Here is a 26,383-nt window from a genome sequence, read left to right as displayed (position 1 = left end):
AAAATTTCCCGAAAATGGTAGAATTAAAAAGTACACCCGGCCCCACAAAAAAAGACGCCCTATGTATCCCCGTACACAGACGTATAAAAAAGTTACGGCTGTCGGAATATGGCGACTTTTAGAAAAAAAATTTTTTTACACAGTTTTGGATTTTTTAAGGGGTCAAAATGTAAATAAAACCATATAAATTTGGTATCCCTGGAACCGTACCGAAACACAGAATATAGGGGACATGTCATTTTGGCTGCACAGTGAACGCCGTAAAACCAAAGCCCGTAAGAAAGTCGCAGAAATGCATTTTTTCTTCAAATCCACCCCATTCTGAATTTTTTTCCTGCTTCCCAGTACATTATATAGAATAATTAATGGTGGCATCATGAAGAAAAATTTGTCCCGCAAAAATTAAGACCTTACATGGCTCTGGGAGCGGAGAAATAAAAAAGTTATGGGGTTTAGAAGGAGGGGAGTCAAAAACGAAAATCAAAAAATGCCATCGGCGCTGGAGGAATTTTGATTTTCAAAAATGGGATGGGGTGGTATTGGATTAAAAAGTGCATTTGTGCGACTTTCTTATGGGCTTCGTTTTTATGGCCTTCATTCTGCAGCCAAAATTCATGCATAGTGCGTCTTTTCTTGCAGGGCCAGGTGTACTTTTTGTTCTGCCGGTTTGGGGAATGTTTGTTGCTTTGATCACTTCTTATTCAAATTGTTATCAACAGCAAAACAGCGTTTTTTATTTATTTTTTTCCCTGCCACAGCATTCTCTGTTCGTAAATTTTTAATTTTTTTTTAATATAAGTTTGTATGCTGGGCATTTTTGGACATAGGGATATCTAATGTGTATGTGTTTCATAGCCATCTTGAAATTGTATATGTATTCTATGGAAGGGGGATGATTTGAACTTTTATAGGTTTTTTTTTTTTTTTTTGTATATTGCACTTTTTAGCCCCTCTTTAAGGGTCTGATCACTAATGCAATGCATAACAATGCTAATGCATGGCAAAATATTAGCATTTCTATGACAGGTTGCATAAAGTAGCCTGTCATACAAACCGTTGCCAGAAAAGCCTGGGAGCCTTCAACAGGCTACCAGCTGGAATGGCGAACAGCAGAAAAATGGTGGCGTCCAGGCATCATCATCAATATACAGGCATTAATCATGGGAATTAGAGTAATATACAGCAGAGCAGGTGCTGAGCGGCTTCCATATTTACATGCAATTAACACCCAGTACCTCTCAGATACACTACAGCCCTCTCTGTTCCCCATCTCTTCACTCTCCTGTCCCAATCTGACCACCAGTCACTATAATAAAACCCTTAAAAGTGAACTGGATGAGGCTGCTCCCCGCTCCTTTTGAAAAATTTGACACCAGAGACAGCAATCCTGGCATACACCACAGACGTGTTTTGTTCAGCAGTGCTCTAGGTGTGCTGAATGACTGTGGAGATAATCACATACTGTGCAGAGGTGCTGGGCACTTACTTCCTGGCCACTTACAATTATAATTTATCCATCAAGAAATAAGTGCCCAATCCGTAGGCGGTGTTGATCCCCTCATTTACCACAGTTCATCCTGTTCATTTTCATCTTTGAACTAGTTACAGAATAATAATAATTATAATGATACATTTTATTTATATAGCGCCAACATATTCTGCAGCACTTCACATTTTGTAGGGTTCAAGTACAGACAAAAAGATACATTGCAAAGAAATAGCCACTTCACAAAATGGGACTGGGGGCCCTATAAGGTCCTATAAGGTCAAGGGGTGACACAAGAGGTAGCAGGGGCGGTATCAGAGGTAGCATTGCTTATACAGTGGTCAGACAATTTTTTGATGGAGATTACTGTCATTACACAAACATAAAAGTGTATGAGCCGTCACCAGTCGTGTCCTTTAACCCTTTCATCGCCAGGCACGTATGCTATACGTGCTCCCAAGGTGGCACTTCAGTAACGGAGGACGTAGTTACTACGTCCTCCCTACTAATGCCGATATCTCTGGACTGCATCAACATATCTTGATGCTTTAAAATGCATTTTAAAGAAGAGACTCTCATCTTTAAAATGATACCAGAAACTTGATGATTTTATGTACAGTTTTGTAGTGATTCACTGTTGAAAACACTATTTGGCATTGAGATCCAACTGCAGATCTCAATTCCCGACAGCGTTTCAACAGTGAATTGCTCCAAAACTGTACATCCAATCATCGAGTTCTTGATATCATTTTAAAGATGGGATTCTCCTCTTTAAAATGCAATTGAAAGCATCAAGATATGTTGATGCAGTCCAAAAATATAGAGCTCCAAAGTGTCCCCCCTCCTGTCTAAGCAAGCAATTTGCGATCTCTAACAAGAAAGGGAGAGGGACACAAGCAGTTCAGCAGAGAGAGAGAGACAGAGAAACAATCAAACTCTCTGCATAAATTGTATGTGACAGCAGGAGGGGGGTGGCATTGACTCTATTGTCCCTATTAACCCTTCTCCTGCCAATCAGAGCGTATACTATACATTTGTCTCTGATTGTCACATACAGTTATAATGTAATTCCCCCCTGAGCTTTACTAGTGGGGTATTCTTATGTTATACCTCCTCAACATAACCAGGAAGTTTATTGGCGCTGTGACCCAGACGTTTACCATTGTCCAGGTCGCAGCGCCAAAAAAAAGTCGCACCAAACACTTGCACAACATATACATAAAGTCGCAAATAAAGTTTACATTTCACCCAATCCCTGTCCTGCCTATACCTGAGCTTTCTACAGTAAAATACGTCTCTAGTGATATCCGTTACACACTAAAATAATAGTAATAACGATTATCACTAGAGATGAACGTATAGATTGCTAAAATTTTTATAGGGGGATGGAAAATAACATTTTTATTTAAAGTCCTATTTACTTTGCATGCACAAAATGGGATGGCGCATTTCAGCGATTTTGGCGATTCTTTAACACCCGCCCGTGTAAATATATACATGTGTGGTATGTATGAACTCCTCACATATTGCAGTTTTATGGACAGTACATTATGTTTGCAGAAAGGGATTTCTTGAGCCGCACTTTAGTGGCAAATTTGAATTTTTGCGCAATTTTTGCCAGCAATCTCTGTTTGCCGCAAAGTTGAATGAAGGTGCTTGTATATATAAACTATTAAATTGTGTTTTTATATGCGGTATGCTGTGTACTTTGAAAAAAGTTAGATTTTGGTATCACAGTCACAGTTTGGTAGGTTCAGTATAGCTTTTTAACATATTAGTGAACAACAGCAAAATCCTGCTTGTCTTCTGTATTCGTGTTTTTGGGAGTCCGAGCTCTTGTTGTAGTTGATGTTTGCGGTACATATAGTATATTTACACATTGTATACACCTTAAGCTATTATTTTAAAAGTATTTTGTATATGAATCTGAGATTGAACATGAGTTTTAGGTGCAAATATGTGTTATTGCGTATTTTTTTCAAAAAATTATTTGTGTTGGTCGCAAAGTTGCATGAAGGTGGATGTGGCTATCGATGACCCATTAAGACATTTGTAATCTTCAGGTTGTCTACTTTCAAAAAATATATAGGGTTTAGGGGTTCACTTACTTTTCATGGTGTGTAATCCCTACATTTTATAGGATGATACTTTTTTAACATTTCCAGCTTCAAAGCAGATTTTTGTTCCTTCCAGTTCTAGCGATTTTCTGAAGACACGTGCATGCGGGTTCAGGCCATAGTGATATGTATGAACTCTGCACATGTTGAACTCTTATTTTTAGGAGGTTTGGTGCATTTAATTTTTTGTTTGGTTTCCGCTTTTAACAACTAATATACATTTATTTGCATTTTTTCATAAAACATTCACTTTAAATCAAAATTGCATGAAGGTACCTGTTCGTATAAAGTACCAAGTGGCATTCTGACAATGCTACAGGTGTCTACTTTAAGAAAATATATAGGTATGGGGGGGTTGGATGCTTTTTTAATGTTGCAATTTAGGTTTGATTTGTCCATCTCAAAACTGTGAAAATTGCTCTGGCTACTGGAGGTGCAAAATTTCCAGAGACCCTTGGCAGCGAAAAGGTTAACGTGCAGATGCTGAAACTGCATCATATCGTATGGGCTAATGTGGGAGTGTGAATAGACATGGGTTCGTTTTAGGGATTCTAATTTTGGTACAGAGGGGTTTAAGGGTGCATTCACACTGAGTAAACGCTAGCTTATTTTGTAGAGTAAAATTACACTTGTAAATTTTGCTATCCCATTGACTTCAATGATATTTTTTTACAAGTGTAAAAATACGCCTGTAAAAAATACGCCTGTAAAAAATACGCCTGTAAAAATACGCCTGTAAAATGTCATTGAAGTCAATGGGATAGCAAAATTTACAAGTGTAATTTTACTCTACAGAATAAGCTAGCGTTTACTCAGTGTGAATGCACCCTAAATTAGGAATTATGATAGATTAGTCTGAAAACATGTGTCTTTAGTTTGCGCTTATAGCTGTAGAAATTGAGAGTTAATCTGATTGTCTGGGGTAGAGCATTCTAGAGAAGTGGCACAGCTCGGGAGAAGTCTTGTATATGAGTGTGGGAGGTTCTGATAATAGAGGATGTTTGTCTTTGGTCACTGAGTGAACGGAGAGCACGGTTTGGGTGGTAGACAGAGATGAGGGAGGAAATGTAGGGAGTTGCAGCATTATGGAGAGCCTTGTGGATGAGGGTGATAAGTTTATATTGCATTTTGTAATGAATAGGCAGCCAATATAGTGACTGGCACAGACTGGAGGCATCGCTGTAGCGTCTAGACTGATAGATGAACCTGGCCACTGCATTCAGAATATATTGTAGAGGGGAGAGACCGATTAGAAGGGAGTTACAGTAGTCAAGGCGAGAGTGAATCAGTGACAATACGTGTCTTTCTGGTAAAGAAACAACATATTCTGGAGATGTTTTTGAGGTGGAGATGACGTGAGTGTGCGAGTGATTGGATTTGGGGGTGAAGGAAAGGTCTGTGTCAAACACAACCCCAATTCAGTGGGCCTACTGCCTAGGAGTCATAGTAAGGCCAGAGGCTGCAATGGATATATCAGGGACTGATCTATTAGATGGTGGAAACAGTAGTAGTTCAGTCTTAGAGCGAAGACATGATATTTGACACAGCATTGAGACAGTCACTGGTGTTCTGTGTTAGTGCAGGGGTGATGTCACAGGAAGATGTGTATAATTGGGTGTCATCAGCATAAAGATGGTACCAGAAGCCAAATCTGCTTATGGTTTCTCCAATGGGGGCTGTATGGAGAGAGAAGAGCAGGGGGCCTAGGATCGAGCACTGAGGAACCTCTAACGGCAAGGGGAAGAAACAGAGCCCAATGATACACTGAAAGTGCAGTCTGAGAGATAAGAGAAGAAGCAGGAGAGTGTGGTGTCATTGAGGCCGACTGAGCAAAGCATAGTGAGGAGGAGTTGATGGTCAACAGTGTCAAATGCTGCAGAGAGGTCCATCAGAATAAGAAGAGAGAAGTTACCATTGTATTTAGCCATCAGGAGATCAGTGGAGACTTTTGTGAGTTCAGAGTGTGAAAGCCAGATTGTAAGTGGTCAAGAAGGTTGTTAGCAGAGAGATAACGAATTAAACAAGAATAGACTATGTGTTCCAAGATTTTGGAGATGAAGGGGAGGTCAGAGACAGGTCGCTAGTTAGCAGCACAGGACGGGTCAAGGGAGGATTTTTTCAATAGTGGGGTTATGACAGCATGCTTGAAAGAGGATGGAAAAATTCCAGAAGAGAGAGAGGTTAAATATTTTATTAAGGTAAGTTGTGGCAGCAGGCGACAGAGATTGGAGAAGGTGCGAGGGGAAAGGGTCACTATTGCAGGTTGTAGGGCGAGACGAAGAAAGTAGCTAAAATACTTGCTTTTCTGTAACAGGTTCAAAAGATGAGAATGGACAGTCTGAAGTGCGGTTGGTGAGGGGGTCCGTACTATGGTATGTGTGTACCAGTAGATAAAGGTGTGACCGGCACCTACGGTAGTCTATAGGATAGGGTCCCACCCCAGTTTAACAAGTAAAGTAAAGGATCCCAATAGGACTAGGTAAAGTATTAAACAATTTTTATTAATATTTTTACTTATGCATTGTGCTACAGTGGCTATGCAGAGTTATATAGAGCCTTTCTCAAGCTCTGCAGGTGAAATAAAATACAACATATACTAGTGATACAGTATTTGCATCAGTCAAATGGGTTTACATACACGTGGTAACATTAGTTGTGAGCAAACAGTGGTAACAAACGAAATATAATATACAACATATACAATGTCACATTCCGTCAGATATGTTATCCAGAGGAAGAACAGGTCTAGATACAACATGTTCATATGGATGAGGTACATGCACATCAAATCCTAATAGTGTCCATGGAATGTTCCGTACAGTGAATACACCCATAGTATGTATAGTATACCAACATGAACTGAGCCGGGCAGAGGAGAGTATAGGTAAGTTGTTGAAGGGTAGAATACTGGCCGTTGCTGTAGTTTCAGCCCAGTAGGAATGCAAAATTGACAAGAATAGAGCTAATTTTAGCGTGTGACCTGTGGTAATGAGGCATAGATATGTATAAGGTATTGGTAGGTTTATTCTAGTTGTCAGAGAAGTGGGGAGATTGTGACAGTTACCTTGTTTGAGTCGTTACTTCTAGTGTGGACTGGAAATATTGTTCCGAAGGGGCCCACGTGACCTGTTAGGTCTGTGGAGAAATGAGGTCAGTGTATATCCAGAGGGTGGCGGGTTAGGAGTGGTTTAAGAGGTTACAGATGTTATCTTAAAACACAAGAGAGAGCACCGCGCGGCACCTTGTGCATTACCCTTTTAAAGCGATTCCATTATTACTCAACATATAATCACCTTTAAGCGCTGTGAAATGATCACAGCACTCAGATATCACTTCATAGACAAAAATGGCTAGTAGCTGGCAGATCTTTAACCGTGAAAGCACGTATGCATAGTACTACATATTACATAGATACTGAGAGCACAGAATATAAATAGACATCCGGGGATGCACCCCCATAGTGACCTCATCACTTCACAATTGTAGCAAAAAACACATCAAATGGACAAATGACAAACAATAAATAGTTAAGAAATGGAATAAGACTAACATTATGTCAGCAATACAATAAAAAACTACAAACCTTTGTGCAGTGTATTCAAATCCTTTCTGGCGTCCAGGCGTATCTACCTGCGCATGTATTCATAAAAATCCCGTTCGGAAGTATAGTTATGCATCATAGCCCATCGCTTGGGACGCATATGCGTCCCACATCCCGGAACTACTCTTGGAACGCACATGCGTTCCATATACCGGAAGTAGTTGAAAATAGTAACCCGCATAGACTGCATGTTAAAAGCCCTTTTCGCATCCGCACGGAACATACCGGCTAATCTGAACCTATAACAAGCAAAATAACAAGTGTTGTGGAGCACTACAAATATAAACACCACAGTTACCTGTTATTTTCAAGCTTATTTTAAAGGTGTTTATTAGTGGGAAAACAAATAATGGGCAAATTAGCCATTGTGTTCAGAGTATACAATTACAGACCATTTCTCAATACAGTAGTGGCAAAAATCAATAATCCCTAGCCACTAATCTCTGCAGATAATGGTTATGCTAACACTTACATACAGATATTTGTCAGTGGGGAAACAAATTAGGGACATATTCGCCATTTTGTTCCCAAACATTTAGGCCACAGGCCTAAATGTTTCTGGCACAGGCACAATTCGCATTAGGGGGCGTGACAGTATGGGTCGGTCACTTACAGAGGCCTGAGCTCCCAGTGTCAAGTCTCGGTTGTGTCTTGATCGGCAACTCAACGGTTGCAGACTGGTTGACAGTCATCCACTTCATCCCAGGTCACATCAGACACCCCCAGCCAAGAGAAGTAGTAATGAGGAGATTGATGTGGGAGCTGATGTTCTGAACGGTCAGGCTCCTGGCTTAGAGACCGTTGAGGAGGACCTCAGTGACCTACAGACATTTTTGGGTGATGTTGTAGCTGATCGTAATTGGGATGACTACTGGCTCTCCACAATGTTAGACCCTCTCTACTGCGGAAAAATGGGAGCCTTTTTACACCCGATGAGGGGGAGGACAAACTGAACTACTATAGAGACATACTATGTAGTAAGTTGGCCGCTGCCTATCTGCACCATTGTCCATCCTCTCACATGTCCGACCGAGGGAGCCTCAAGCGCTCAACTTACATTGGCATGTCAGCTGTGGGAGGGGGTGGCAGGAACAGTATTGTCTCCAGCAGCAGCAGCCTGAGCCTAGAATCACTGATGAACAGTTATCTTAAATCGCATAGTGAAGAAGCTTCTCATCAGCAGCTAGACACAGAGCAGAACTTGAACCAGCAGGTGGTGGCATACTTAAAGTACACCCTGCCACCTGTCATGGAAGATCCGCTGGACTTCTGGGTAGCCAAATTTGATTTGTGCCCGCAACTGGCCGAGTTTGGCCTGGAAAAGCTGTCCTGCCTGGCCAGTAGTGTGTTATCAAAGAGTGTGTTTAATGCATCGGGGGCCATAGTTACCCAAGGAGAACTCACTTGTCCACCGAAAATTTGGAGAGACTGAACTTTGTGAAGATGAATCAAGCGTGGATCAGCCAGGATTTCCACCCACCAAATCCTGATGCAGCAGATTAAATAATCCATGCTGCCTCAGCACACTCTGTCACTGGCTCAGTCTATTTTTTCCTAAGGTTGCTGCTACCTCCATATTATATCACCTTGCCATTCTGTGGCCTACTCACGCTGCTGCCACCTCCGCACTCTGCCACTGAGGCAATGTATGGCCTCCACAAGATGCCGCCGCCTCCCTATTCTGCCACTGGATCACTGTATGGTCTCCTAAGGCTGCTGCTACCTTCACATTATATGACCTTGCCACTCTGTGGCCTTCTCAGGCTGCTGCTATCTTAAAGGGGTACTCCCACGTCGCATACTCACCAGTCTTCTTTTCTTTGAAATCTTCTGTCTTCCAGCTTTGTTTCGTCATTGGTGGGCGGGGTCACATATGCAAAGCCAAGCGGCGAGATGCCGCCGGCCCTGCATGCGCGCTCATAGACCAGTCTAGCCTTCACAATGCAAATACAGACCCGACAGGGTGTCGGGTCTGTATTCGCATTGTGAAGGCTAGACTGGTGTATGAGCGTGCACGCAGGGCCGGCGGCATCTTGCCGCTTGGCTTTGCATATGTGACCCCGGAGCGGAATAGCAGCATCGCTTCTGCCGCTGCTTGCTTCATGCAGGGCAGAAGCATAGCGATGTTGCTGGCTTCACCTGTGCCGGCGTCTAACTGTCCCCAGCATCTGCCTCTCTATTACAGCGGAAGCCGAGGAGTGTTAGACGCCGGCACAGGTGAAGCCAGCAACATCGCTATGCTTCTGCCCTGCATGAAGCAAGCAGCGGCAGAAGCGATGCTGTTATTCCGCTCCTCCGCCCCCCCCCCCCCCTCCCCATCGCTTCTGCCGCTGCTGGCTTCATGCAGGGCAGAAGCATAGCGATGTTGCTGGCGTCTAACCCTGTGCCGGCGTCTAACCCTGCATTGGCGGCCCCTTCCCCCAAAGGGTAAACTACCCCCCCTTCCCCCCCCCCTTCCAGGCTCGCTCCCGTACACTTAGCCCCTCCTCCCTCCCCTGAGAGCAGGCAGACACATCACTTGACTCAGGAGCAGCTAGGTCAGGGCTGTGCCCACAAAAAATGAATAAAGTGATATAGTGGACAAACAAAGCAGTTTTGCTGAAGCAATGTATTTAGGAAAAGTCTTACATTCACATTAACAAGCATTACAGATAGGATCCTTGTGATGGGACAACCCCTTTAACACTATGTTGCGGGATGATACGGGAGATCACTTCCTTCTGGGCAGCTGGCTCCTTCTCCTGTTGACGTCAAGAAGAGGGGGAGCTAGCCCTCCTGAAGGAAGTGATCTCCTCGTGCCCAGAAAATCCAGAAAGGAAGACATGTAAGTATGATGGGGTGGGGGGAGAGTATTGATGACATTCCGTTTCCTGAAACGGAGAAATGGAACGTCACCGGAAAATCGCTAACAAATGTAATACCATCTTAACCATGATTCTATGTTGTGCTATGCCATAATGCACAAAGCAGTAAAATATATTTAAACAATTATAAAGGTATTACAAATTGTTATGAAACCTTGCTCCACAAAATTATGCCCCCTATCCACTTTATTGACTTTTGGAACCATTTTCTCAATCTACCTCTTACTATTAGCAGAAAACCATTATAGTACTAATTGAAATTAGAGTAATTTTATCCCTTTACAATACAGATATTCACTGTGTGGGTTAAATAATATTTTAGTTTTATCGAACAGGTTGTTACAAACATGGTGATACCTTGTAAGTAATTATAATGAATGATGATCTATGGGAAAAGGGCATGTGGGGATTATTCTTTTTCTTTTTTTTTTTTTTTTTTAGAATGCTTCTGAACAATTTCTGCCGTGTAATAATTCTAAGGGTGACAACCCCTATACAAAAGTCATGTACTGTAAGCCATAATACAGAAGTGCTACTACAAGATGCTATTTCCCGGGATGCACCTGTACTTTCCAATTAAAAATAATTAAAGTGCTTGTGCAATCCTCAATTTAGTGGTAAATGTAAGTGTCCAGGAGCACCATGTGGCAGCATCCTTAGGGTGGTGACACACAATTAGTCCTAGGCCACTGGTACTTTCACGTCAATGTAAAGCTGCGTTCACATTTTTAATGGAAAACTGCCTGCCATCGCACAGAATAGTGTCCTATAAAGACCCCTCCAAACAGTAATATTTCTTATAGCGGTCCCTCCACATAGTATAAAGTTCCATAGTGGCTCCTCCACATAGTATAATATCCCATATTGGCCCCTCCACACATTATGGTATCCCATAGTGGCCCAAAAGAATATTCCAAAAATTTGGGGTTTAGCAAAATTCGACATTTTTGGGATTCAGCACTGACAAGTTATTCTACTCGGAGGTCTCTTCTCCAAAGTTCCTATAAAGCAAAGCTGCTCAATAATGCAGTTATATTGAACTTGTTGCTAATATTTGTTAATACTATTAGTCACTGTAGCCTAGTGTAAGTTTTTAAGTGTTAGACTGTTTTTATTTTTAAAAAATATTTGTTTCCACATAATCTTAGGTACACATTGCAACAAAGACACCCACTGACCCAGTTAGCAGTCATTATGTATTGGATAACAATGGACATGTTGTATCGCAGAAGCCATCACACCTTGGACAAGGTAAGTGCTACTCAGAATAAAATTACTAGAGATGAGCGAACAGTAAAATGTTCGAGATTCGATATTCGTTTCAAGTAGCCCCTCAATATTCGACTACTCGAATCGAATATCGAATCCTATTATAGTCTATGGGGGAAAAATGCTCGTTTCAGGGGTAGGCAACGTTCGATCAAATTACACTTACCAAGTCCACGAGTGAGGGTCGGGCTGGATCCTCTGAGAAGTCTTCTCCGTGCAGCATCCCCACGGCGTCTTCCGACTCTGAATTCACTCTGCCAGGCATCGGGCCTGGGCAGAGCCAACTGTGCATGCCCGCACTACAAGCGGGCTTGCGCAGTCGGCTCTGCCCAGGCCTGATGCCTGGCAGAATTAATTCAGAGCCGGAAGACGCTGTGGGGAAGCTGCACGGAGAAGACTTCTAAAAGTAGGAGAAGAACCAGCGTTGATTGGCCGACTGTATAGCATTCTGCCAATCAATGCTGGTTCTGCATCGAACTTTTCCATTCGAATAGCGAGTGGTACTCGATCAAGTATGATTATTTCAAATACCGTAGTATTCGATTGAATACCTACTCGATCGAATACTACTCACTCATCTCTAAAAATTACACAACTCTTACAAAATTCAACAATTTAGCACTTGTAAGAAAAAAGTAAAATAAATGTATAACAATATTGCAAACCTCCAAATGAAGAATGTAGTCAGGATATCAACATAATATCAAATATACTGAATCTTTATGAAGTCATACAAAAATACATATAAAAATTACAAATCTGGCATGGTGCCTAGGTAAACAAATCAATAAATAAATTAAGCTAGTACAGCAGTAGGTAGAGACCAGAGTAATCACAATAATTAGATTCTTGATAGGAGACTACAAGTCTTCCATGAAACATTACACAACACCCAATTCTATTAATAATATTAATTATGTTATTTATATAGTGCCAATTAGAGATGAGCAAATCGAAGCTGCCAGAGTGGAATTCAGTCCGAATTTCAGGAAATATTTGATTCGTATCGAATCCGAATTTCATCATGTGTCATGATAACAAATCGCATTTTTTCTGACTTGGGCAGGACATGTTAGGACATGGGGCAAGGAACTCTGGGAATGCGGAATCACCCACAATGCCGTCCCTTCAGCCAATCAGCAGCTAGCCAGCCCTGTCATGTCACAGTCCTTGACATTAGTTAATCCTTTTGACCGCCCATGGCATTAGGAGCAGGTGTTAGCTGTAACTGACACTCTGCTCCATAACACCCGCTCGGAGCACAGCTTCGATCACGGGTTTTAAAAAAATTTGCTCATCTCTAGTGCCAATATATGTCACAGCACTTTACAAAGTGTAAGGTTCGAGTACAGACATACGAGACATAATGAGACATTAGAGTAATAATTCAATTCGCACAATTGAGCGCCCTGCTCACAAAAGCTTACAATCTGTGAAGTAGAGGTGGTGGCCCAAGAGGTAGCAGAGGCTGCATAGGAGGTAGCAGGGAGGTTGAATCCAAACCAAAGGTCAACAAATGATAGGAGGGAGTGCATTTTATAGTCCACTATTTCTGTGAAATGGAATAAAGCAATATGGAGCCATGGCCTAGAAACTGTGTGAATCTGGGTGGGTAGTGTGAGTGCAAAATGATGGATGTCATAGAAGAGTGAAACAGCAAATGTGGACCAGCCTCCTCGGGGGAACAGGCAGAAATCAGCACACACCCAAATGGATATAACGGATAGCTTTATGTGCCAATAAGGCTATCCGTTGTATCCATTTGGGTGTGCGCTGGTTTCTGCCTGTTCCCCCAAGGAAGCTGGTGCACATTTGCTGTTGTCCTGACGTATTCCAGCTGCTGCCCGGTTTCTGTTTTACATTACACGCTCCATAGGTTGCGTACCACACAACCTTACCAGGTGAGCAGCCAATTTTGCTTACCTATTGGTATTGCCAATTTTTTCCAAATACTACACTAGGGTCGGCTCGGTGCCCTGTCTCTTCTTTTTGTTATAGAAGAGTGAAAGGAAGTCAAGGGGAAATGGTTACTACAGGTGCACCAGTCATCTTGCATCAAAGCCATAGGACCCAGGAGTGCATTCAAGGGTGGGTTGTGTGAGTTTGACTATAAGAGAGAATTATGATGATTCAGAGCTAACCATAACTTCTCAATTTCCATAATTCTACGCAGCTGGGTGGCCCAATAATAAAGTACTAAGTTAGAAAGGGAAAGTCCACCCTTGTCTTTTGAAGTAATCAGAACTGATCTAGAGATGCAAAGACCGTAGGTCCATGAGATGAACCGGAATTGGAAGGGTTTCAAACAAGTAGAGCAGTTTAGGGAAAATAGTCATTTTGATGTGAGATATCTGGTCAAAGAGAGACAAAGGAAAGTTCTGCCACAATGGAAGAGTTCGATTCTGCCTGAATAATTGGGGAACATTAGATCGATACAGTGAGGGGAATGATTTAGTCAGTTGGACCCCTAGGTATTTCAATAATGAGGGCTGCCACCTTGATGGGAAGGATGTCTGGAGCTGGAGTTATTTAGGTGGGGGGAATTTGAATGGGGAGGGCTTCTGTTTTTGAGGTATTTATGTTATAACCCAAAAGGCGGCCAAACTTTGTCAGGAGAACATGGAGGTAGGGGAAGGTTATGTAGACATCAGGTTAGGCCTGATAAAACATCATCTGCAAATAGTGATAGTTTAAATTCCCATTCTTTAACCTTATTTTTGGCTATGCTTGTGTTTAAGAAGATGGCTGCTGCGAGAGCATGCCTGATGTATTCCATTATGGAGAGTAAACTGGGGAGGCGGCATGGGGGACTTTTATTGTAGTCGTTGGAGTCATTAAGAGGCTTTGCAGTCAGGAATGGCCTCAAAGACCAAAAGTTTTCAAAATGGCAAAAAAAAAAAGTGCCAATCCAGACGCTCAAAAGCCTTCTCCGCATCTAAACTAACATGAGCACCAATAGTTCAATAGATCAATAAGATCTATTGCCCTCCTAGTATTATCTTTGCCTTGTCGACAAGGAACAAACCCTTTCTGATCCTTTTTTTTTTTTATAAATTCTTTATTTATAACAACAAAATATATATATATATATATATATATATATATATATATATATATATATATATATATATACACACACACAACAGAACAGGGCCCACATAGCGGCCCGCAACAAAAATCAGAACATAACCAAATGTAACAATAAATGGTCACAATGCAGTATTGCACCGCACTCAAAAATATAAAGAGAAAGAGAGAGAAGAGGAGGGAAAAAAGAAGAGAGAGAGGAGAAGAAAAAAAATGGAAGGGGGGGGGGGATGTACGGCTCCGAGCTCAACGCGGGGAAATTAGGCAACCAGAATGGGGTCACCGCAGTAGATCCCTGTATGACTGTGTACCCTGGAAAAGGATCCAGGGCGCCCAGGTCTCCATAAAGGCGTCATGCGCATCCCTCAAGGATGCCATGAAGTCTTCCATGCAAAATATGTTGTCTACCGTATGGATCTAATGGCAGAGAGAGGGTGCATGAGACGATTTCCAAAGCGCAGGAATACAAGCCATAACAGGATTGATCATGTGGCCCACAACAGATGTACGGTAAGACCGCAGGAAGAGGGCTGGCATACATGGGAAATGCGTCTTTTCGATGAAAGCCACTTGAGTCTGCTTGCTCCAGAGTGGGCAGAGCAAAGGATAACCTTTCTTGGGTGTATTAAGCCCGTCGGCATTAATGGGAGAAAACACCAGGGAATCCATCGGTCAAGCTCGGAGATCCACAAGGGGGGGAGGGGAAGATGGAAAAGAGAAATAGGAAGGAGAGAAGAAAAAAAAAAAAAAGGAGAAAAGAAGAAGAAAGTACAAATAAGGACAAGCAAATAAAACAAGCAACCCCGATCTAAGCTAATCCCAGAGCGGGTAACACCAAACAGTGGGGAGAATCCCATTAGAGCAAGTCTCAGGGGCACGCCGCAGCACACACCAGAGAGTTGCCAAAAACCCTAACTAACTAACTGGGGGAGAATGAGACTACGGTGAGTAGCCACCTATTCCCCAAACAGCAATAAGGAATGTTCACTAGGGAGGAACCAGAATGAAGGGGGGAAGAAAACAAGAGGACCCCAATGGTCGGGTCGGGGCAAATACAAAACAGGGGGGTGCACTAGTCCCTGCAACCCAGAGGGGTGTAAATGAGGGCACTCAGGGCAGTGGGAGACAGCCCTCCAACCAAACGGCCGAGAGGATAGGGGTTGGGGTCACGGGGAGCAGCGCACACCCCCCAGCAGAGGCACAAAACTTAGAGGCCTTGCAAACAAAAAAAGGAAAGTACTCCAGGTGGGAATACCTATGAGGGCAAGCGGTAATCCAGGCAACTGAAAAGAGTCCACACTACAGAGAAGGATACAGGCTCTGTTTAGGAAGTTACAATGGGTCCTCTGTCAGTTGTTGCTCACGGGAGTGAAGAAACATACGGGAGGCTCTGCACTGAGGAATCAAGATAGGGTATCGGGCCATGGCGCCAGGCAGCTTGAATGAAATCCTGCAGCATAGATCTGGCAGCCGCGCTTAGAAGAGCGGGGCTCACAGCAAAGGCGCACGCCGGCGCCATCTTGGATCCCCGTGCCTGGAGGGAGGAAGAGGCAGAGCAAAGAAGATAACGGGCCATCTGCGGCTCAACCCTGGCTGAGGAGGGAGCCTTGGCGACGAACCATGGATGCCGGGGAGCACAGAGGAGCAGTGGGAACCCCGTAAGGAAGCTTTGGCTGTTCGGGGTCCGGCAGCTGCAGAGAAAGTCGTCTTTACGCGGTCATAGTTAGGACACGCCCCCACCGTTTCTGATCCTTATGTATCAGGGAGAGAAGGCAAAACGCAAAGCCAAAATCTTGGTAAAGAGCTTTAGATCAGTATTTAGTAGGGCTATGTGATGATAGCTTTTACAGTCAAGGTGATTCTGCCCCAGTTTAGGCATGAGGGTAAGGAAGAGAGTCAGGTATAGGCGCCCCTCTAGGAAGGAATTTAAGAGGGAGGTGAGGCTGGGGATACACTCTAGTCCTAAAACTTTGTATTATATTAAAGCCATCAGGCCCAGGGGATCGCCTGCTAGGGAGATCCTTAATCAATTGTTCAACCTTGTAAACAGCGATGGTTTTTTTCAGTAAATGGGAAATGGTCAATTAAAAGTTTAAGTATGGAACCTGCAAAGCATTGCAAAATACTGTTGTTAGCTTGTCATATAGTTGAATGCCAGACAAGACTGGCATTCAATATTCTCCTGGCGGTCATGGCAACGTACTCCATTCTGGGTACCGGCGAGCCTACCCAAAATGTGCCTCATGTGCCACCAGGAAAATGACTAAGGCACCACAGGCATTAATGACTGCAATCAGTATATTACAGAAGAGACCCTGTGTACTACTACGGCGGATGTCAAGAAAGGATTAATATCTTATAAATAGCCCCCACCAGTTTTCTCCCATACAATGGCTGGGCCCCCATCATTGCCTTCATGCAGAGGTAATTATTCCTTTAGCACTGCTCTCTGACAGTGCTTTATCCATGGGTGCACTTCTGTTACATATCATATGCAATATTGATCTAAGTACTGTACTCACATTGCACACAACTTGTAGGTCTAAGAGCTAATGTGGCATGCAGCCTACAAGCTGGAAAATGCCAGTTTCAGAACTGGGTATGGGCTCCTCTTCTCCCCAGTTCTCTGCTACGTTTGCAATTTTAACGACTGAATCAGCAGCACCAGGGAGAACCTGCCTCCAGGTAATAGATGATAGTATCAGGGAACACATGTTTGAGAACCCTGCCCTACTACATCACACGTTGTCAAAAACTCCCACTCACATTTCAACATACTACTGTTGTGTTACAGCTTGTCATACACTCTATAACAAGTGTAATGGGTTGTGGACCCACTGTGCCACCTAATTGCTCATTCACACTGGGCCAGTGGGGCGGAATTTGGACACGGAATCCCCCTCCAAATTCGCCTCCATACAATAGTGGTCTATGTAGACCGCTAGCGTTCTTTTTTCGTTAGCATTTTTTTTTTTGCCGCTAGCAGAAAAAAGAAGCGATATGACTTTTCTTGAGGTGGATTCCGCCTCAGGAAATCAATACAAGTGAATGGGAGGCGTAAAATCGCTAATGTTTTTTTTGCCAAAAGCCGTGACGTGGTTTTTAACAAAAACTGCCTCAAAAAAACGCCAGGCGGTTTTTCAAGGTCCATTCATTGTGCTGGTGGGAAAAACCGCCTGGCGGTTTTATCAAAAACTGCTCCAAAAACCACCTCATGTCTAAAAACCGCTTCCCATTCATGTGTGAACTAGCCCTAATTTGTTTAATTTTAGGCCACTCCAAGGATGTTATCTAAGTTATCCATTAAACCCCATACAGAGATCCTGCAGGGAGATCACCAGGTCGACTCCTCTCAGAGTGGTTCTAGTATAGGTACTAACTGCCATAAAAATGCCAGTGCCAAGCACCAGAGAATTAGGCAAAAGGAGGTCAAGTAATGACCAAAATCCTGCAAAGTCGCAAAGAGGCAAAAGGTTAAGACAGGCAGCTCAGATTGACCAGCCAGGGACAGACAGAGGTTGTACACAGAAGGACATCAGATCAGGATAAAAAACAACAATAAAGTCAGAGAAAAGACAAAAGTCAGTAAAAAAAGAGATTCAGTCAGAACGCAGTGTCAGGATAACTTTGCAAGAACTAGAATGCCAAAATCCTATATGGCTCAGATTTTGTACTAAGTTCCAGGAGCGCAGAGCACGGCCTTAAACACTGCACATCATCTTTCAACAGGCTGAAGTAATATATTGCTAACCTTGCTCTTTATCACAGGTTGTCACACATTGCCTCTCACATTTCAAAATGTTGGGTCATGGTATAATGTCCCATAGTGGCCCTTCTAGACAGTATAAATTGATGTTGTTCTGCAGGCCAAGGAATGTCCAATGCAATTCTACATCATTTCCTCTAATAAAGTGACCATGTAGTGTATGACATACAGAAGGACAAGTCACACATGAAGTATACTCTGACTGCATGTATAGACTCATTGTAAAAAAAAAAAATGCTGAAAATGGATGTAGATAGTTCGCCATCTGTTTCTGTTTTTTATATCCAACAGAAAAGCATGCTTTACAACCATTACTGCAATCCATAAAATGATTCACTAAGCAGATGCTAAAAATGTTATCGAATGTTTGTCATCTTGGCTACACTACAATTGTCAGAGTCTTGCAGTAAGCAGAGCACACTTCATTGTCAGACCACAAACCTCAGAGCTGCTTTACTTCTTATTCTTCCCATACTGTTTTTGAATGGTTTTGGTGAACCACATATACATGTACCTGATATCTCAGTAATTACAAAACTTTGCTTTATTGCTGCTTGGTGCTATTGCCTGTAACAGGTGACTTTGAAATGTATGCTTAAAAAGAGGAATTTAGGAGTGTCCAATGTTTTTGCGCTGATGCACACTAGATGGCACAATTCACTAATGAAATACTGTATACTGTGAATGTAACTTTCAGTTAGGTGTGGCAGAATGGAGCAGTCGTTATTTATTTCTCTAACCATGTTATGTTAAGCAGTTCTTCTAAAATGAACATAGATCACTTTATAGAGTTTTGTTCATACACTAGGGTTGATAGGGTCCGGTCTTAGTCATCTGCTGCTGTGGTGTGAAATGTGCCAAATTTATTAAGAAACATGTCTCCTAATAATTTTGGTGCATCTTGAGATGTCTGATGACTAGAAACTGAAAATCTATGTTAGTTGGGAAATGGCGTAGATATTAGCGGTTGTTTGCTTCCTTTTTCTGGTGTAAATGATGAAGCCCCAGCCCTACCTATACCCAACTCTCTGGGTTGTTTTTTTTTATAAAGTGGTAGTGGAATAATAAAAAAGAAATAGCAATTTTAAAGTCCCAATAATAGTGCTTTTATAATAATATTAATAATAATAATAAAAAAAAAATATTTATATAGCGCCAACATATTCCGCAGCGCTGTACAATTTGTTGGGTTCAAATACAGACAGAAAGATACATTACAAAGAAAATCATTTCACACAATGGGACTGAGGGCCCTGCTCGCAAGAGCTTACAATCTATGAGGTAGAGGGGGTGACACAAGAGGTAGCAGGGGCAGCATTGCTTATGCAGAGGTCAGACACTTTTGTAATAGAGGTGACTGTCATTACACAAACATAAGACTTTATGAGCCGTCGACAGTCGTGTCCTTTAACATGTGGATGGAGCTTGGACCTATAGAGTTAGCATGAGATGGCATTATACCATGTGGGGAAATGTGGGAGTGGGGACAGAGGAGGGTTAAGGGTTTACGTTAGACATTGTGATAGGCCTGTCTGAAAAGATGCGTCTTTAGTTTGCGTTTGAAACTGTAGAAATTGGGAGTTAATCTGATTGTCCGGGTTGTCCTGAAATTGTTGTATATAGCTTGATAAATTCTTTCAGTCATTTTTCAGGTAAGCTATGTAAAACATTTAATAAGGTTTACAGTCAAATTACGTTCTTTGCCACAGAGTTGGAAAAATTCTGGCAAAAAAAAAAATATCGAAATGTGACTGTGGCGGGAATGAATGCTTAAACATCCTGTAGTATGGGATGGGGTAAAATGCTTTCCCTAATGATCTGTATGAAAGCCTCATATGTACCTGGTTACACTTTTGTGTTTTGCCTGTTCTAGGTACTACAGTCACTGTAATGAAATTGTTTAAAAATTTGCCTGTTAGAAAGCAATATTATTCCACTGCAAAGAAATGCAAAGAAGAGCTCAAGAAGATTCAGGATCTACTTATCTCCTATGGACTTATTAAACCAGATGTTAGGATTGTACTTGTACACAATAAGGTAATTCTGTTTTTTTTATTCAGGGGTCAACAGTGTTCAACTTTTTACTTCTTTTTAAAAAATTAAGATATTTGTAACGAAAAAAAACAAACAAGTACCGTAGTTAAAAATGATTATTCTGTGGGGACAAAAGTAATTCATGGCTATATAAACCTATTTATTTCCAGCACTAAGTTTTCTCTTTTTTAGTGTACTATTTTATGTTTAGTTCAGTATATTAATATGTTTATTTCCACTGTATCCAAACCTATAGTGCACACTGGTAATATCACTAGACTGCACCGTGTGTCTATTCGATCAAATCACTTTCAAAATATCACATAAAATGCACATTTTTAAAAATGTCATCATACATCGATAGATGTATGTTGTATGTATGTATACAAAAATTAGATGGAGATATATCACCCACTTCTATAAAAACATTCAGAGAGAGAGAGAGATGACATGGAGGCGAAGGCAACAGCCATTTCACGCCGACTACGGGCACTTTCTCAAGCCTAACATGTTACTTATTTTTCTTATAATCTTTACTGTATATAATCGAGTATAAGCCGAGTTTTTCAGCACAGTTTTTGTGCTGAAAAAGCCTCCCTCGGCTTATACTAGAGTCAAGCGGCAAGACACCTGTGGGCGGCCGCTGGAGACAGCGCTGCTTCACCACTCACCTGTCGGCAGCAGCGCTTACTCCAGTGGCCGCCCACAGTCAGCAGCGGGCCTCCGCTCACTTGCTCTGCAGACCCCGCCCCTCCCCCACTGCTCCATCAAACGCCGGGTGACGTGGCCACGTAAGCTTAGGCCCGCACCCCGTATTGTGTATTTTTAGCCCTAAACTAACGCAGGAGAACGGCCGCTCTTAAAACAATCTGAGCTGCCTTCCGCTGCGCTGGTTTAGATGTCTGTGTTTCACCATTTGTGTATAGAACATTGATGAGGCCATAGGTGATCTGAGCGCAAATATTTATGCATTTTCCCCCTTCGGGTAATACTTGAGTCAATTAGTTTTCCCAGTTTTTAGTGGTAAAATTAGGGGCCTCGGCTTATATTCGGGTCGGCTTATACTCAATTATATACGGATATACACTTGAACGGACTGAGTTGCAAACAGGCAATGTGACATGAGAAATCGCTGATTCAAACAGCAGATCAGTAAGAGTCCTTTGTGTCAAACCCCTGATAATCTAAAATTGATGACCTAAGGATGGTGATCAATTAAGAAGTCCCAGAAAGGCCATTTCAAGGATGTTTACCATCACCAAAGCCGCTTTTAAACCACTTGAACTGTTGGGCTAGTTAGTGCACTTGTTGTAGGGCCACTTTAGTGCACTTGTTGCAGGCCGCTCTTGCTCTTGTAGTTCAATACAGGAGCAGCCTCCCAAAAATGGCCGCCGGCCGGCATGCGCAGTCGGCTCTACTAGTGTCTCACTACTTATTTACTATGTATGTATAACTCCATCACATAGTGGATTGTCCTACTGCTTCTGACATAGATCTGATAACACACTGATCCTGGATGTATCAGCTCTCTATTCTCTACCTCCCCCTTTTGTTAGCAATAGTGATAGCAGCAAGGCTGATCAAAAAGGCTATGTTGAATTAGACTGTAACAGGAGGGAAATACTAAAAAAAAGCATGGGGAACAGATCACACAGGCTTTGTATAAATGCAGATAAAAAGGTAAGTGTTATAGAACAGATAATACGTAGGTAAAGGTGGCACTACTCAAACAGAAAATTGCATCTGTACAGAAGACAGAAAAAGCGCAAACAATGGTGGTGCTCTAAGTCAGAAATAGAGTACAATATGAATAAAAAAAGAAAAAATTGCTTGGCACTCACCGAAGTTGCTAAAAAGTTGTAAACTTTATTGAAGAATGTCCATACAAAATAAAAGCGGGAGGAGGCACGCTCAAAAACCGAGCAAAAAACCGAGCTCGGTTTTTGAGCGTGCCTCCTCTCGCTTTTACTTTGTATGGACATTCTTCAATAAAGTTTACAACTTTTTAGCAACTTCGGTGAGTGCCAAGCAATTTTTTCTTTTGTTATAGAACAGACTCTGTGTTTGGATGAGGGATTAAACACCACTTCACTCTATGGGTTTTATAAGAAATCATTAATGGTGTTATCCAACTTTTAAAAAATATATTGCAATTTTTGTAACATGATCTGACAAGGTTGTGTTCTGACCCTGCACTGGCTGTTCACATTCACAAGCAGTGACGTTTTGTACTCTGGTCACACAATGATGATTCGAAGTTTGTGGTACCAGATAGAGGACTATCTGGTACCACAAACTTTGAATCATCAATTCTCATGCCTCCACTCTCTCTGCATAGTGACCCCCTGAACCAGATCCTAAAGCTTGCACAGGACAACTGAATAGCTTCTTCCAGGATTGCTTACAGTATTTAGCCATTTGGCGGTGGGAGGCACATAATGACTGACTGGGTAGTATTGCCATGTGTGTGTCTAGTGTCTGTAATTCTGCCACTGCAAATTTGTGAGTCTCCTGCTTCCCTCTGCCTACTTACTCATTGCCATTCCCCTGCCTCCCTCTCCTATCAGTTGTATCACCATCCATAGAATCTTAGCTTCTGCAGTTTAACACCTGAAGGACACAGTCTAATTTCTTAAAAATGACTTGTGCAGTAATAACTGAGATACTTTAACTTAAACAGATGATTTTTAGATTGATTTTTGCTTTTATTAATGAAAAAATAGGACATGTGGAAAAAATTGCTATTGTCAAAATGTGAAATGCTCTGCTTTTCAAACAGTCATACCACCCAAATTAATGAATATACATTATTGATTATATTGAAGAAAACCCAGAGTATAATACCATCACCCAACACATACTGATACTGTAAAGGGAGCATGGTTTAAAAGGGGTTGGACCTAGTTCTGATTTGGAAGTGTTTAACCCTTTCACTGCCAAGGGTCTCTAGACATTTTGCACCTCCATTAGCCAGAGCAATTTTCACAGTTTTGAGATCAACAAATCAAAGCTAAATTGCAACATTAAAAGAGCATCCAACCCCCCCATACCTATATATTTTACTAGCTGGTACCCGCGACTTCGTCTGCGGTGATTGTAGAATCGGGTAAATACAGGCGCGGGTAAGGTTTTCGTACTGTGTATAAGGTATGAGATATGAAATGTAACTTTGTATCTTGTTGTTGCTGTAATTCTGAGAATACGTGAGACTTTTGTGTTGAAGTTAATTTGTATTTCAGCTGCTATACGGTGTTCTGAGAAACTGTACATAGTGTCTTTGGGACAGAGGTATTTCAAGTGAATATACTTCGATATACGACATTGCATGATTTGTTATTTTCCGCCAGTACATGTACGTTTTGGGCACAGGATACTCTTGAGCAAGCAACATAAAGTCTGTCCCTGTGCATGACAGTTTAGTAACTCCATGCGCCTCTTATTAATAGCAATTAACCCCATCATGTCCCTCACATTAACCCTTGTGTAAGAGTTACTGATATGTGAGAGACTTGGAGGTAATAATTAAGTATCTTCATTATTGAGGTCTTTTATTAGTACCTCCATATGTCTCACATAGTAGTAACCTTTATATGAGGCACACAGGGGTTAATATGAGGGACATGATGGGGTTTATTCCTATTAATGTGAGGCACACAGGGGTTAATATGAGGGACATGATGGGGTTTATTCCTATTAATATGAGGCACACAGGGGTTAATATGAGGGACATGATGGGGTTTATTCCTATTAATGTGAGACACATGGAGTTACTAACACTAAACTAATAACCCCAAATGCCTGACATTAATGAGAATAGTAATCCTATGTACCTGTGTGTTTTTTAGTTTCACTTTGCTAGCAGCTTCCTCTCCTCCTCGGGGAATCTTTGCATGATGCAGACCACTATAGTAGGCACAGACCTGAGCGATTAAGCTCCACCCCCTGGGTTTCCTGCACCCCTCTCGATTGGGAGTGTCCTTATGCCTCAGCTCTAGCAGAGCACTGAAGGGACGCTTGGACTTCATTTAACTCTTGCAGGTCCTGTGCTGCTGGTGTTCCAGTGAAATATGGCAGGAGTGCCACTCTTGGCATGTGTGCCAGGGGTTGCTGACCTCTGCTGTAGAGGGTAATATGAATTTTGTGGCTTGCTATGGTCCAAAGTGTGTGAGATTGCAGAGATAGTGATGTGAGTTTGGGTTTTGTGGGGGTCCTGGGAAAAACGTATGTGCGCTATTGTGACGAAAAGTAGCCTATTGCGCAATCGAGAGTAGTGACTATGTTTGTGGACCGGAGCGGGTTTTGCGTGATTGAGGAACAAACATCCAAATACACAAACCCACAAACATCCAAACTCACAAACTTTCACCTTTATAATATTAATAATAGGATTAAAGTAGACACCTTCAGCATTGTCTTAATGCCACTTGGTACTGTGTACGAACAGGCACATTCATGCAATTTTGATTTAAAGTGAATGTTTTATGAAAAAATGCAAATAAATGTATATTAGTTGTTAAAAGTGGAAACCAAACAATAAATTATATGCACAAAACCTCCAAAAAATAAGAGTTCAACATGTGCAGAGTTCATACATATCACTATGGCCTAAACCCGCATGCACGTGTCTTCAGAAAATCGCTAGAACTGGAAGGAACAAAAATCTGGGGCCCACCCCTAGTGCTGCGAGAGAGCTAATTTGCATACCGAGAAAATATAGCCTTACATTGAACATTGAACATTTGCTTATTGAAACTTCCTTTTGCACATAAAATCAGTAGAGCAATAACAGTAAATAAAACAATTCAAACTCCTCTGTATTCTGAATTTTAAATATGTAGATTAAATAAGGTATTAAATTAGTTTTTATGCTTGGTGAACAAAAGAGGTTTGCATTTAACTAGATTTACACTTGACGCAGGTGTTATTTTTGTTCTGCATAGCATACAAATATTCTTACAGGTGCAAGCATGTAAAAGGATAACAGAAAGATCTCTAATGTGTATGTTGGCAGAAGTTCTCGGGGATGGTTAGGATATCAGTAATATAAATCATATGATAACTTTGGGCACTGGTATAAATGGAGCTGCTGTGTAGGATAATTGTGCCAGCACGCTGAATGAGCACAAAGTTCAGCAGTGGGTTTCTATTCCATCTGTGGCGTAGGAATCTTGATTGGGAAGTTGGCAGCCCTGTACCGGGTCAGCATTTGCTTGAAGATTGAATATAGTGTCAGCAGGTCATAGCTCGAGAGATAAGATGCGCTGGATTTATGTAAGACAGGATATAGTTGCATTTTAGAGTGCACGTATGTGCGTTTCAGCGCTACACATTGAATAGTGCATATAGTAATTGATATAGAAAGTATAATGGAAAATTGTGTAATTTGAGGGCATAGCATGAATGCTCAGCAAGGACGGTGAATGTTTAGTGTGCTGCAGCCACCTCATTGACAGATCTTATACAATCCAAAAAGTAAGTAGTGTTCAATAACATATTATATTATGTATTATGCACAGTAAATATTCTAAGGCTCCCAAGTTAAGTCCACAAATTAAACATACCTACCTCATTAAATAAAACGACCATAGGATAATATAGAAGTATTGGCAGGCTTGGGACCTGCTGAAAGAGGAGGTGCTGAAAGACACTGCTCTCATGCTATTTCTATTCACTGTGTACACAACAGACTTCCAGTATGATTCAGGATTCTGTTTCCTTGAAAAGGGCACTGACGACTCTGTTGTTGTCGGGCTCATCTCTGATGGGGATGATAAAGAATAAAAGATTGTGGTGGAACGATGCCGAGAGAGTATACAGGAAGAGCGCAAGCAAGCTGTTCTTCCTGCACCAACTACGGTCATTTGAAGTCTACTGAAGACTCCTTGAGGCCTATCATAGCGGATGGTATGTTATTTGCTTTGACAGTGTGGGGGAGCAATGCCAGGCACTCTTGACAGGAGAAAAATTAACAAACTAATAAATAAGGCTAGGTCAGTAACCGGGACCCATCTGGATGATGAGATGTGGTTTTCAAGAACAGGACGCTAGGAAAATTCCACTCAATCCTGGATGACGCACTGCACACTCTATACCACCTACTAATCTGGCAAAAGAGTACCTTCCGTGAGGGTTCATGCAGCTACACTGTTGCAGCGAAAG

General features: G+C 41.9%; 1 protein-coding gene across 2 annotated transcripts in view; it reads left to right on the top strand.

Annotated features, from left to right (window-relative positions):
• The window catches only part of PMS1 (PMS1 homolog 1, mismatch repair system component), a 101,388-nt gene that overhangs the window by 11,905 nt on the left and 63,100 nt on the right, over nt 1-26,383 (top strand). Inside the window, exons 4-5 of one of the 2 annotated variants that reach the window (XM_075285124.1) lie at nt 11,217-11,319; nt 20,064-20,227. The exons of the other annotated variant lie outside the window; for it this stretch is intronic. Of the exons in view, the coding sequence (XP_075141225.1) occupies nt 11,217-11,319; nt 20,064-20,227 (267 nt within the window). The remainder of the gene's footprint in view (nt 1-11,216; nt 11,320-20,063; nt 20,228-26,383) is intronic. 2 annotated transcript variants of the gene reach the window in all.

Source organism: Leptodactylus fuscus, chromosome 8 (assembly GCF_031893055.1).
Source record: "Leptodactylus fuscus isolate aLepFus1 chromosome 8, aLepFus1.hap2, whole genome shotgun sequence".
Taxonomy (NCBI): domain Eukaryota; kingdom Metazoa; phylum Chordata; class Amphibia; order Anura; family Leptodactylidae; genus Leptodactylus; species Leptodactylus fuscus.
The sequence above is the reverse complement of the archived record's forward strand: the minus strand, read 5'-3'. Positions and strand labels throughout refer to the sequence as shown.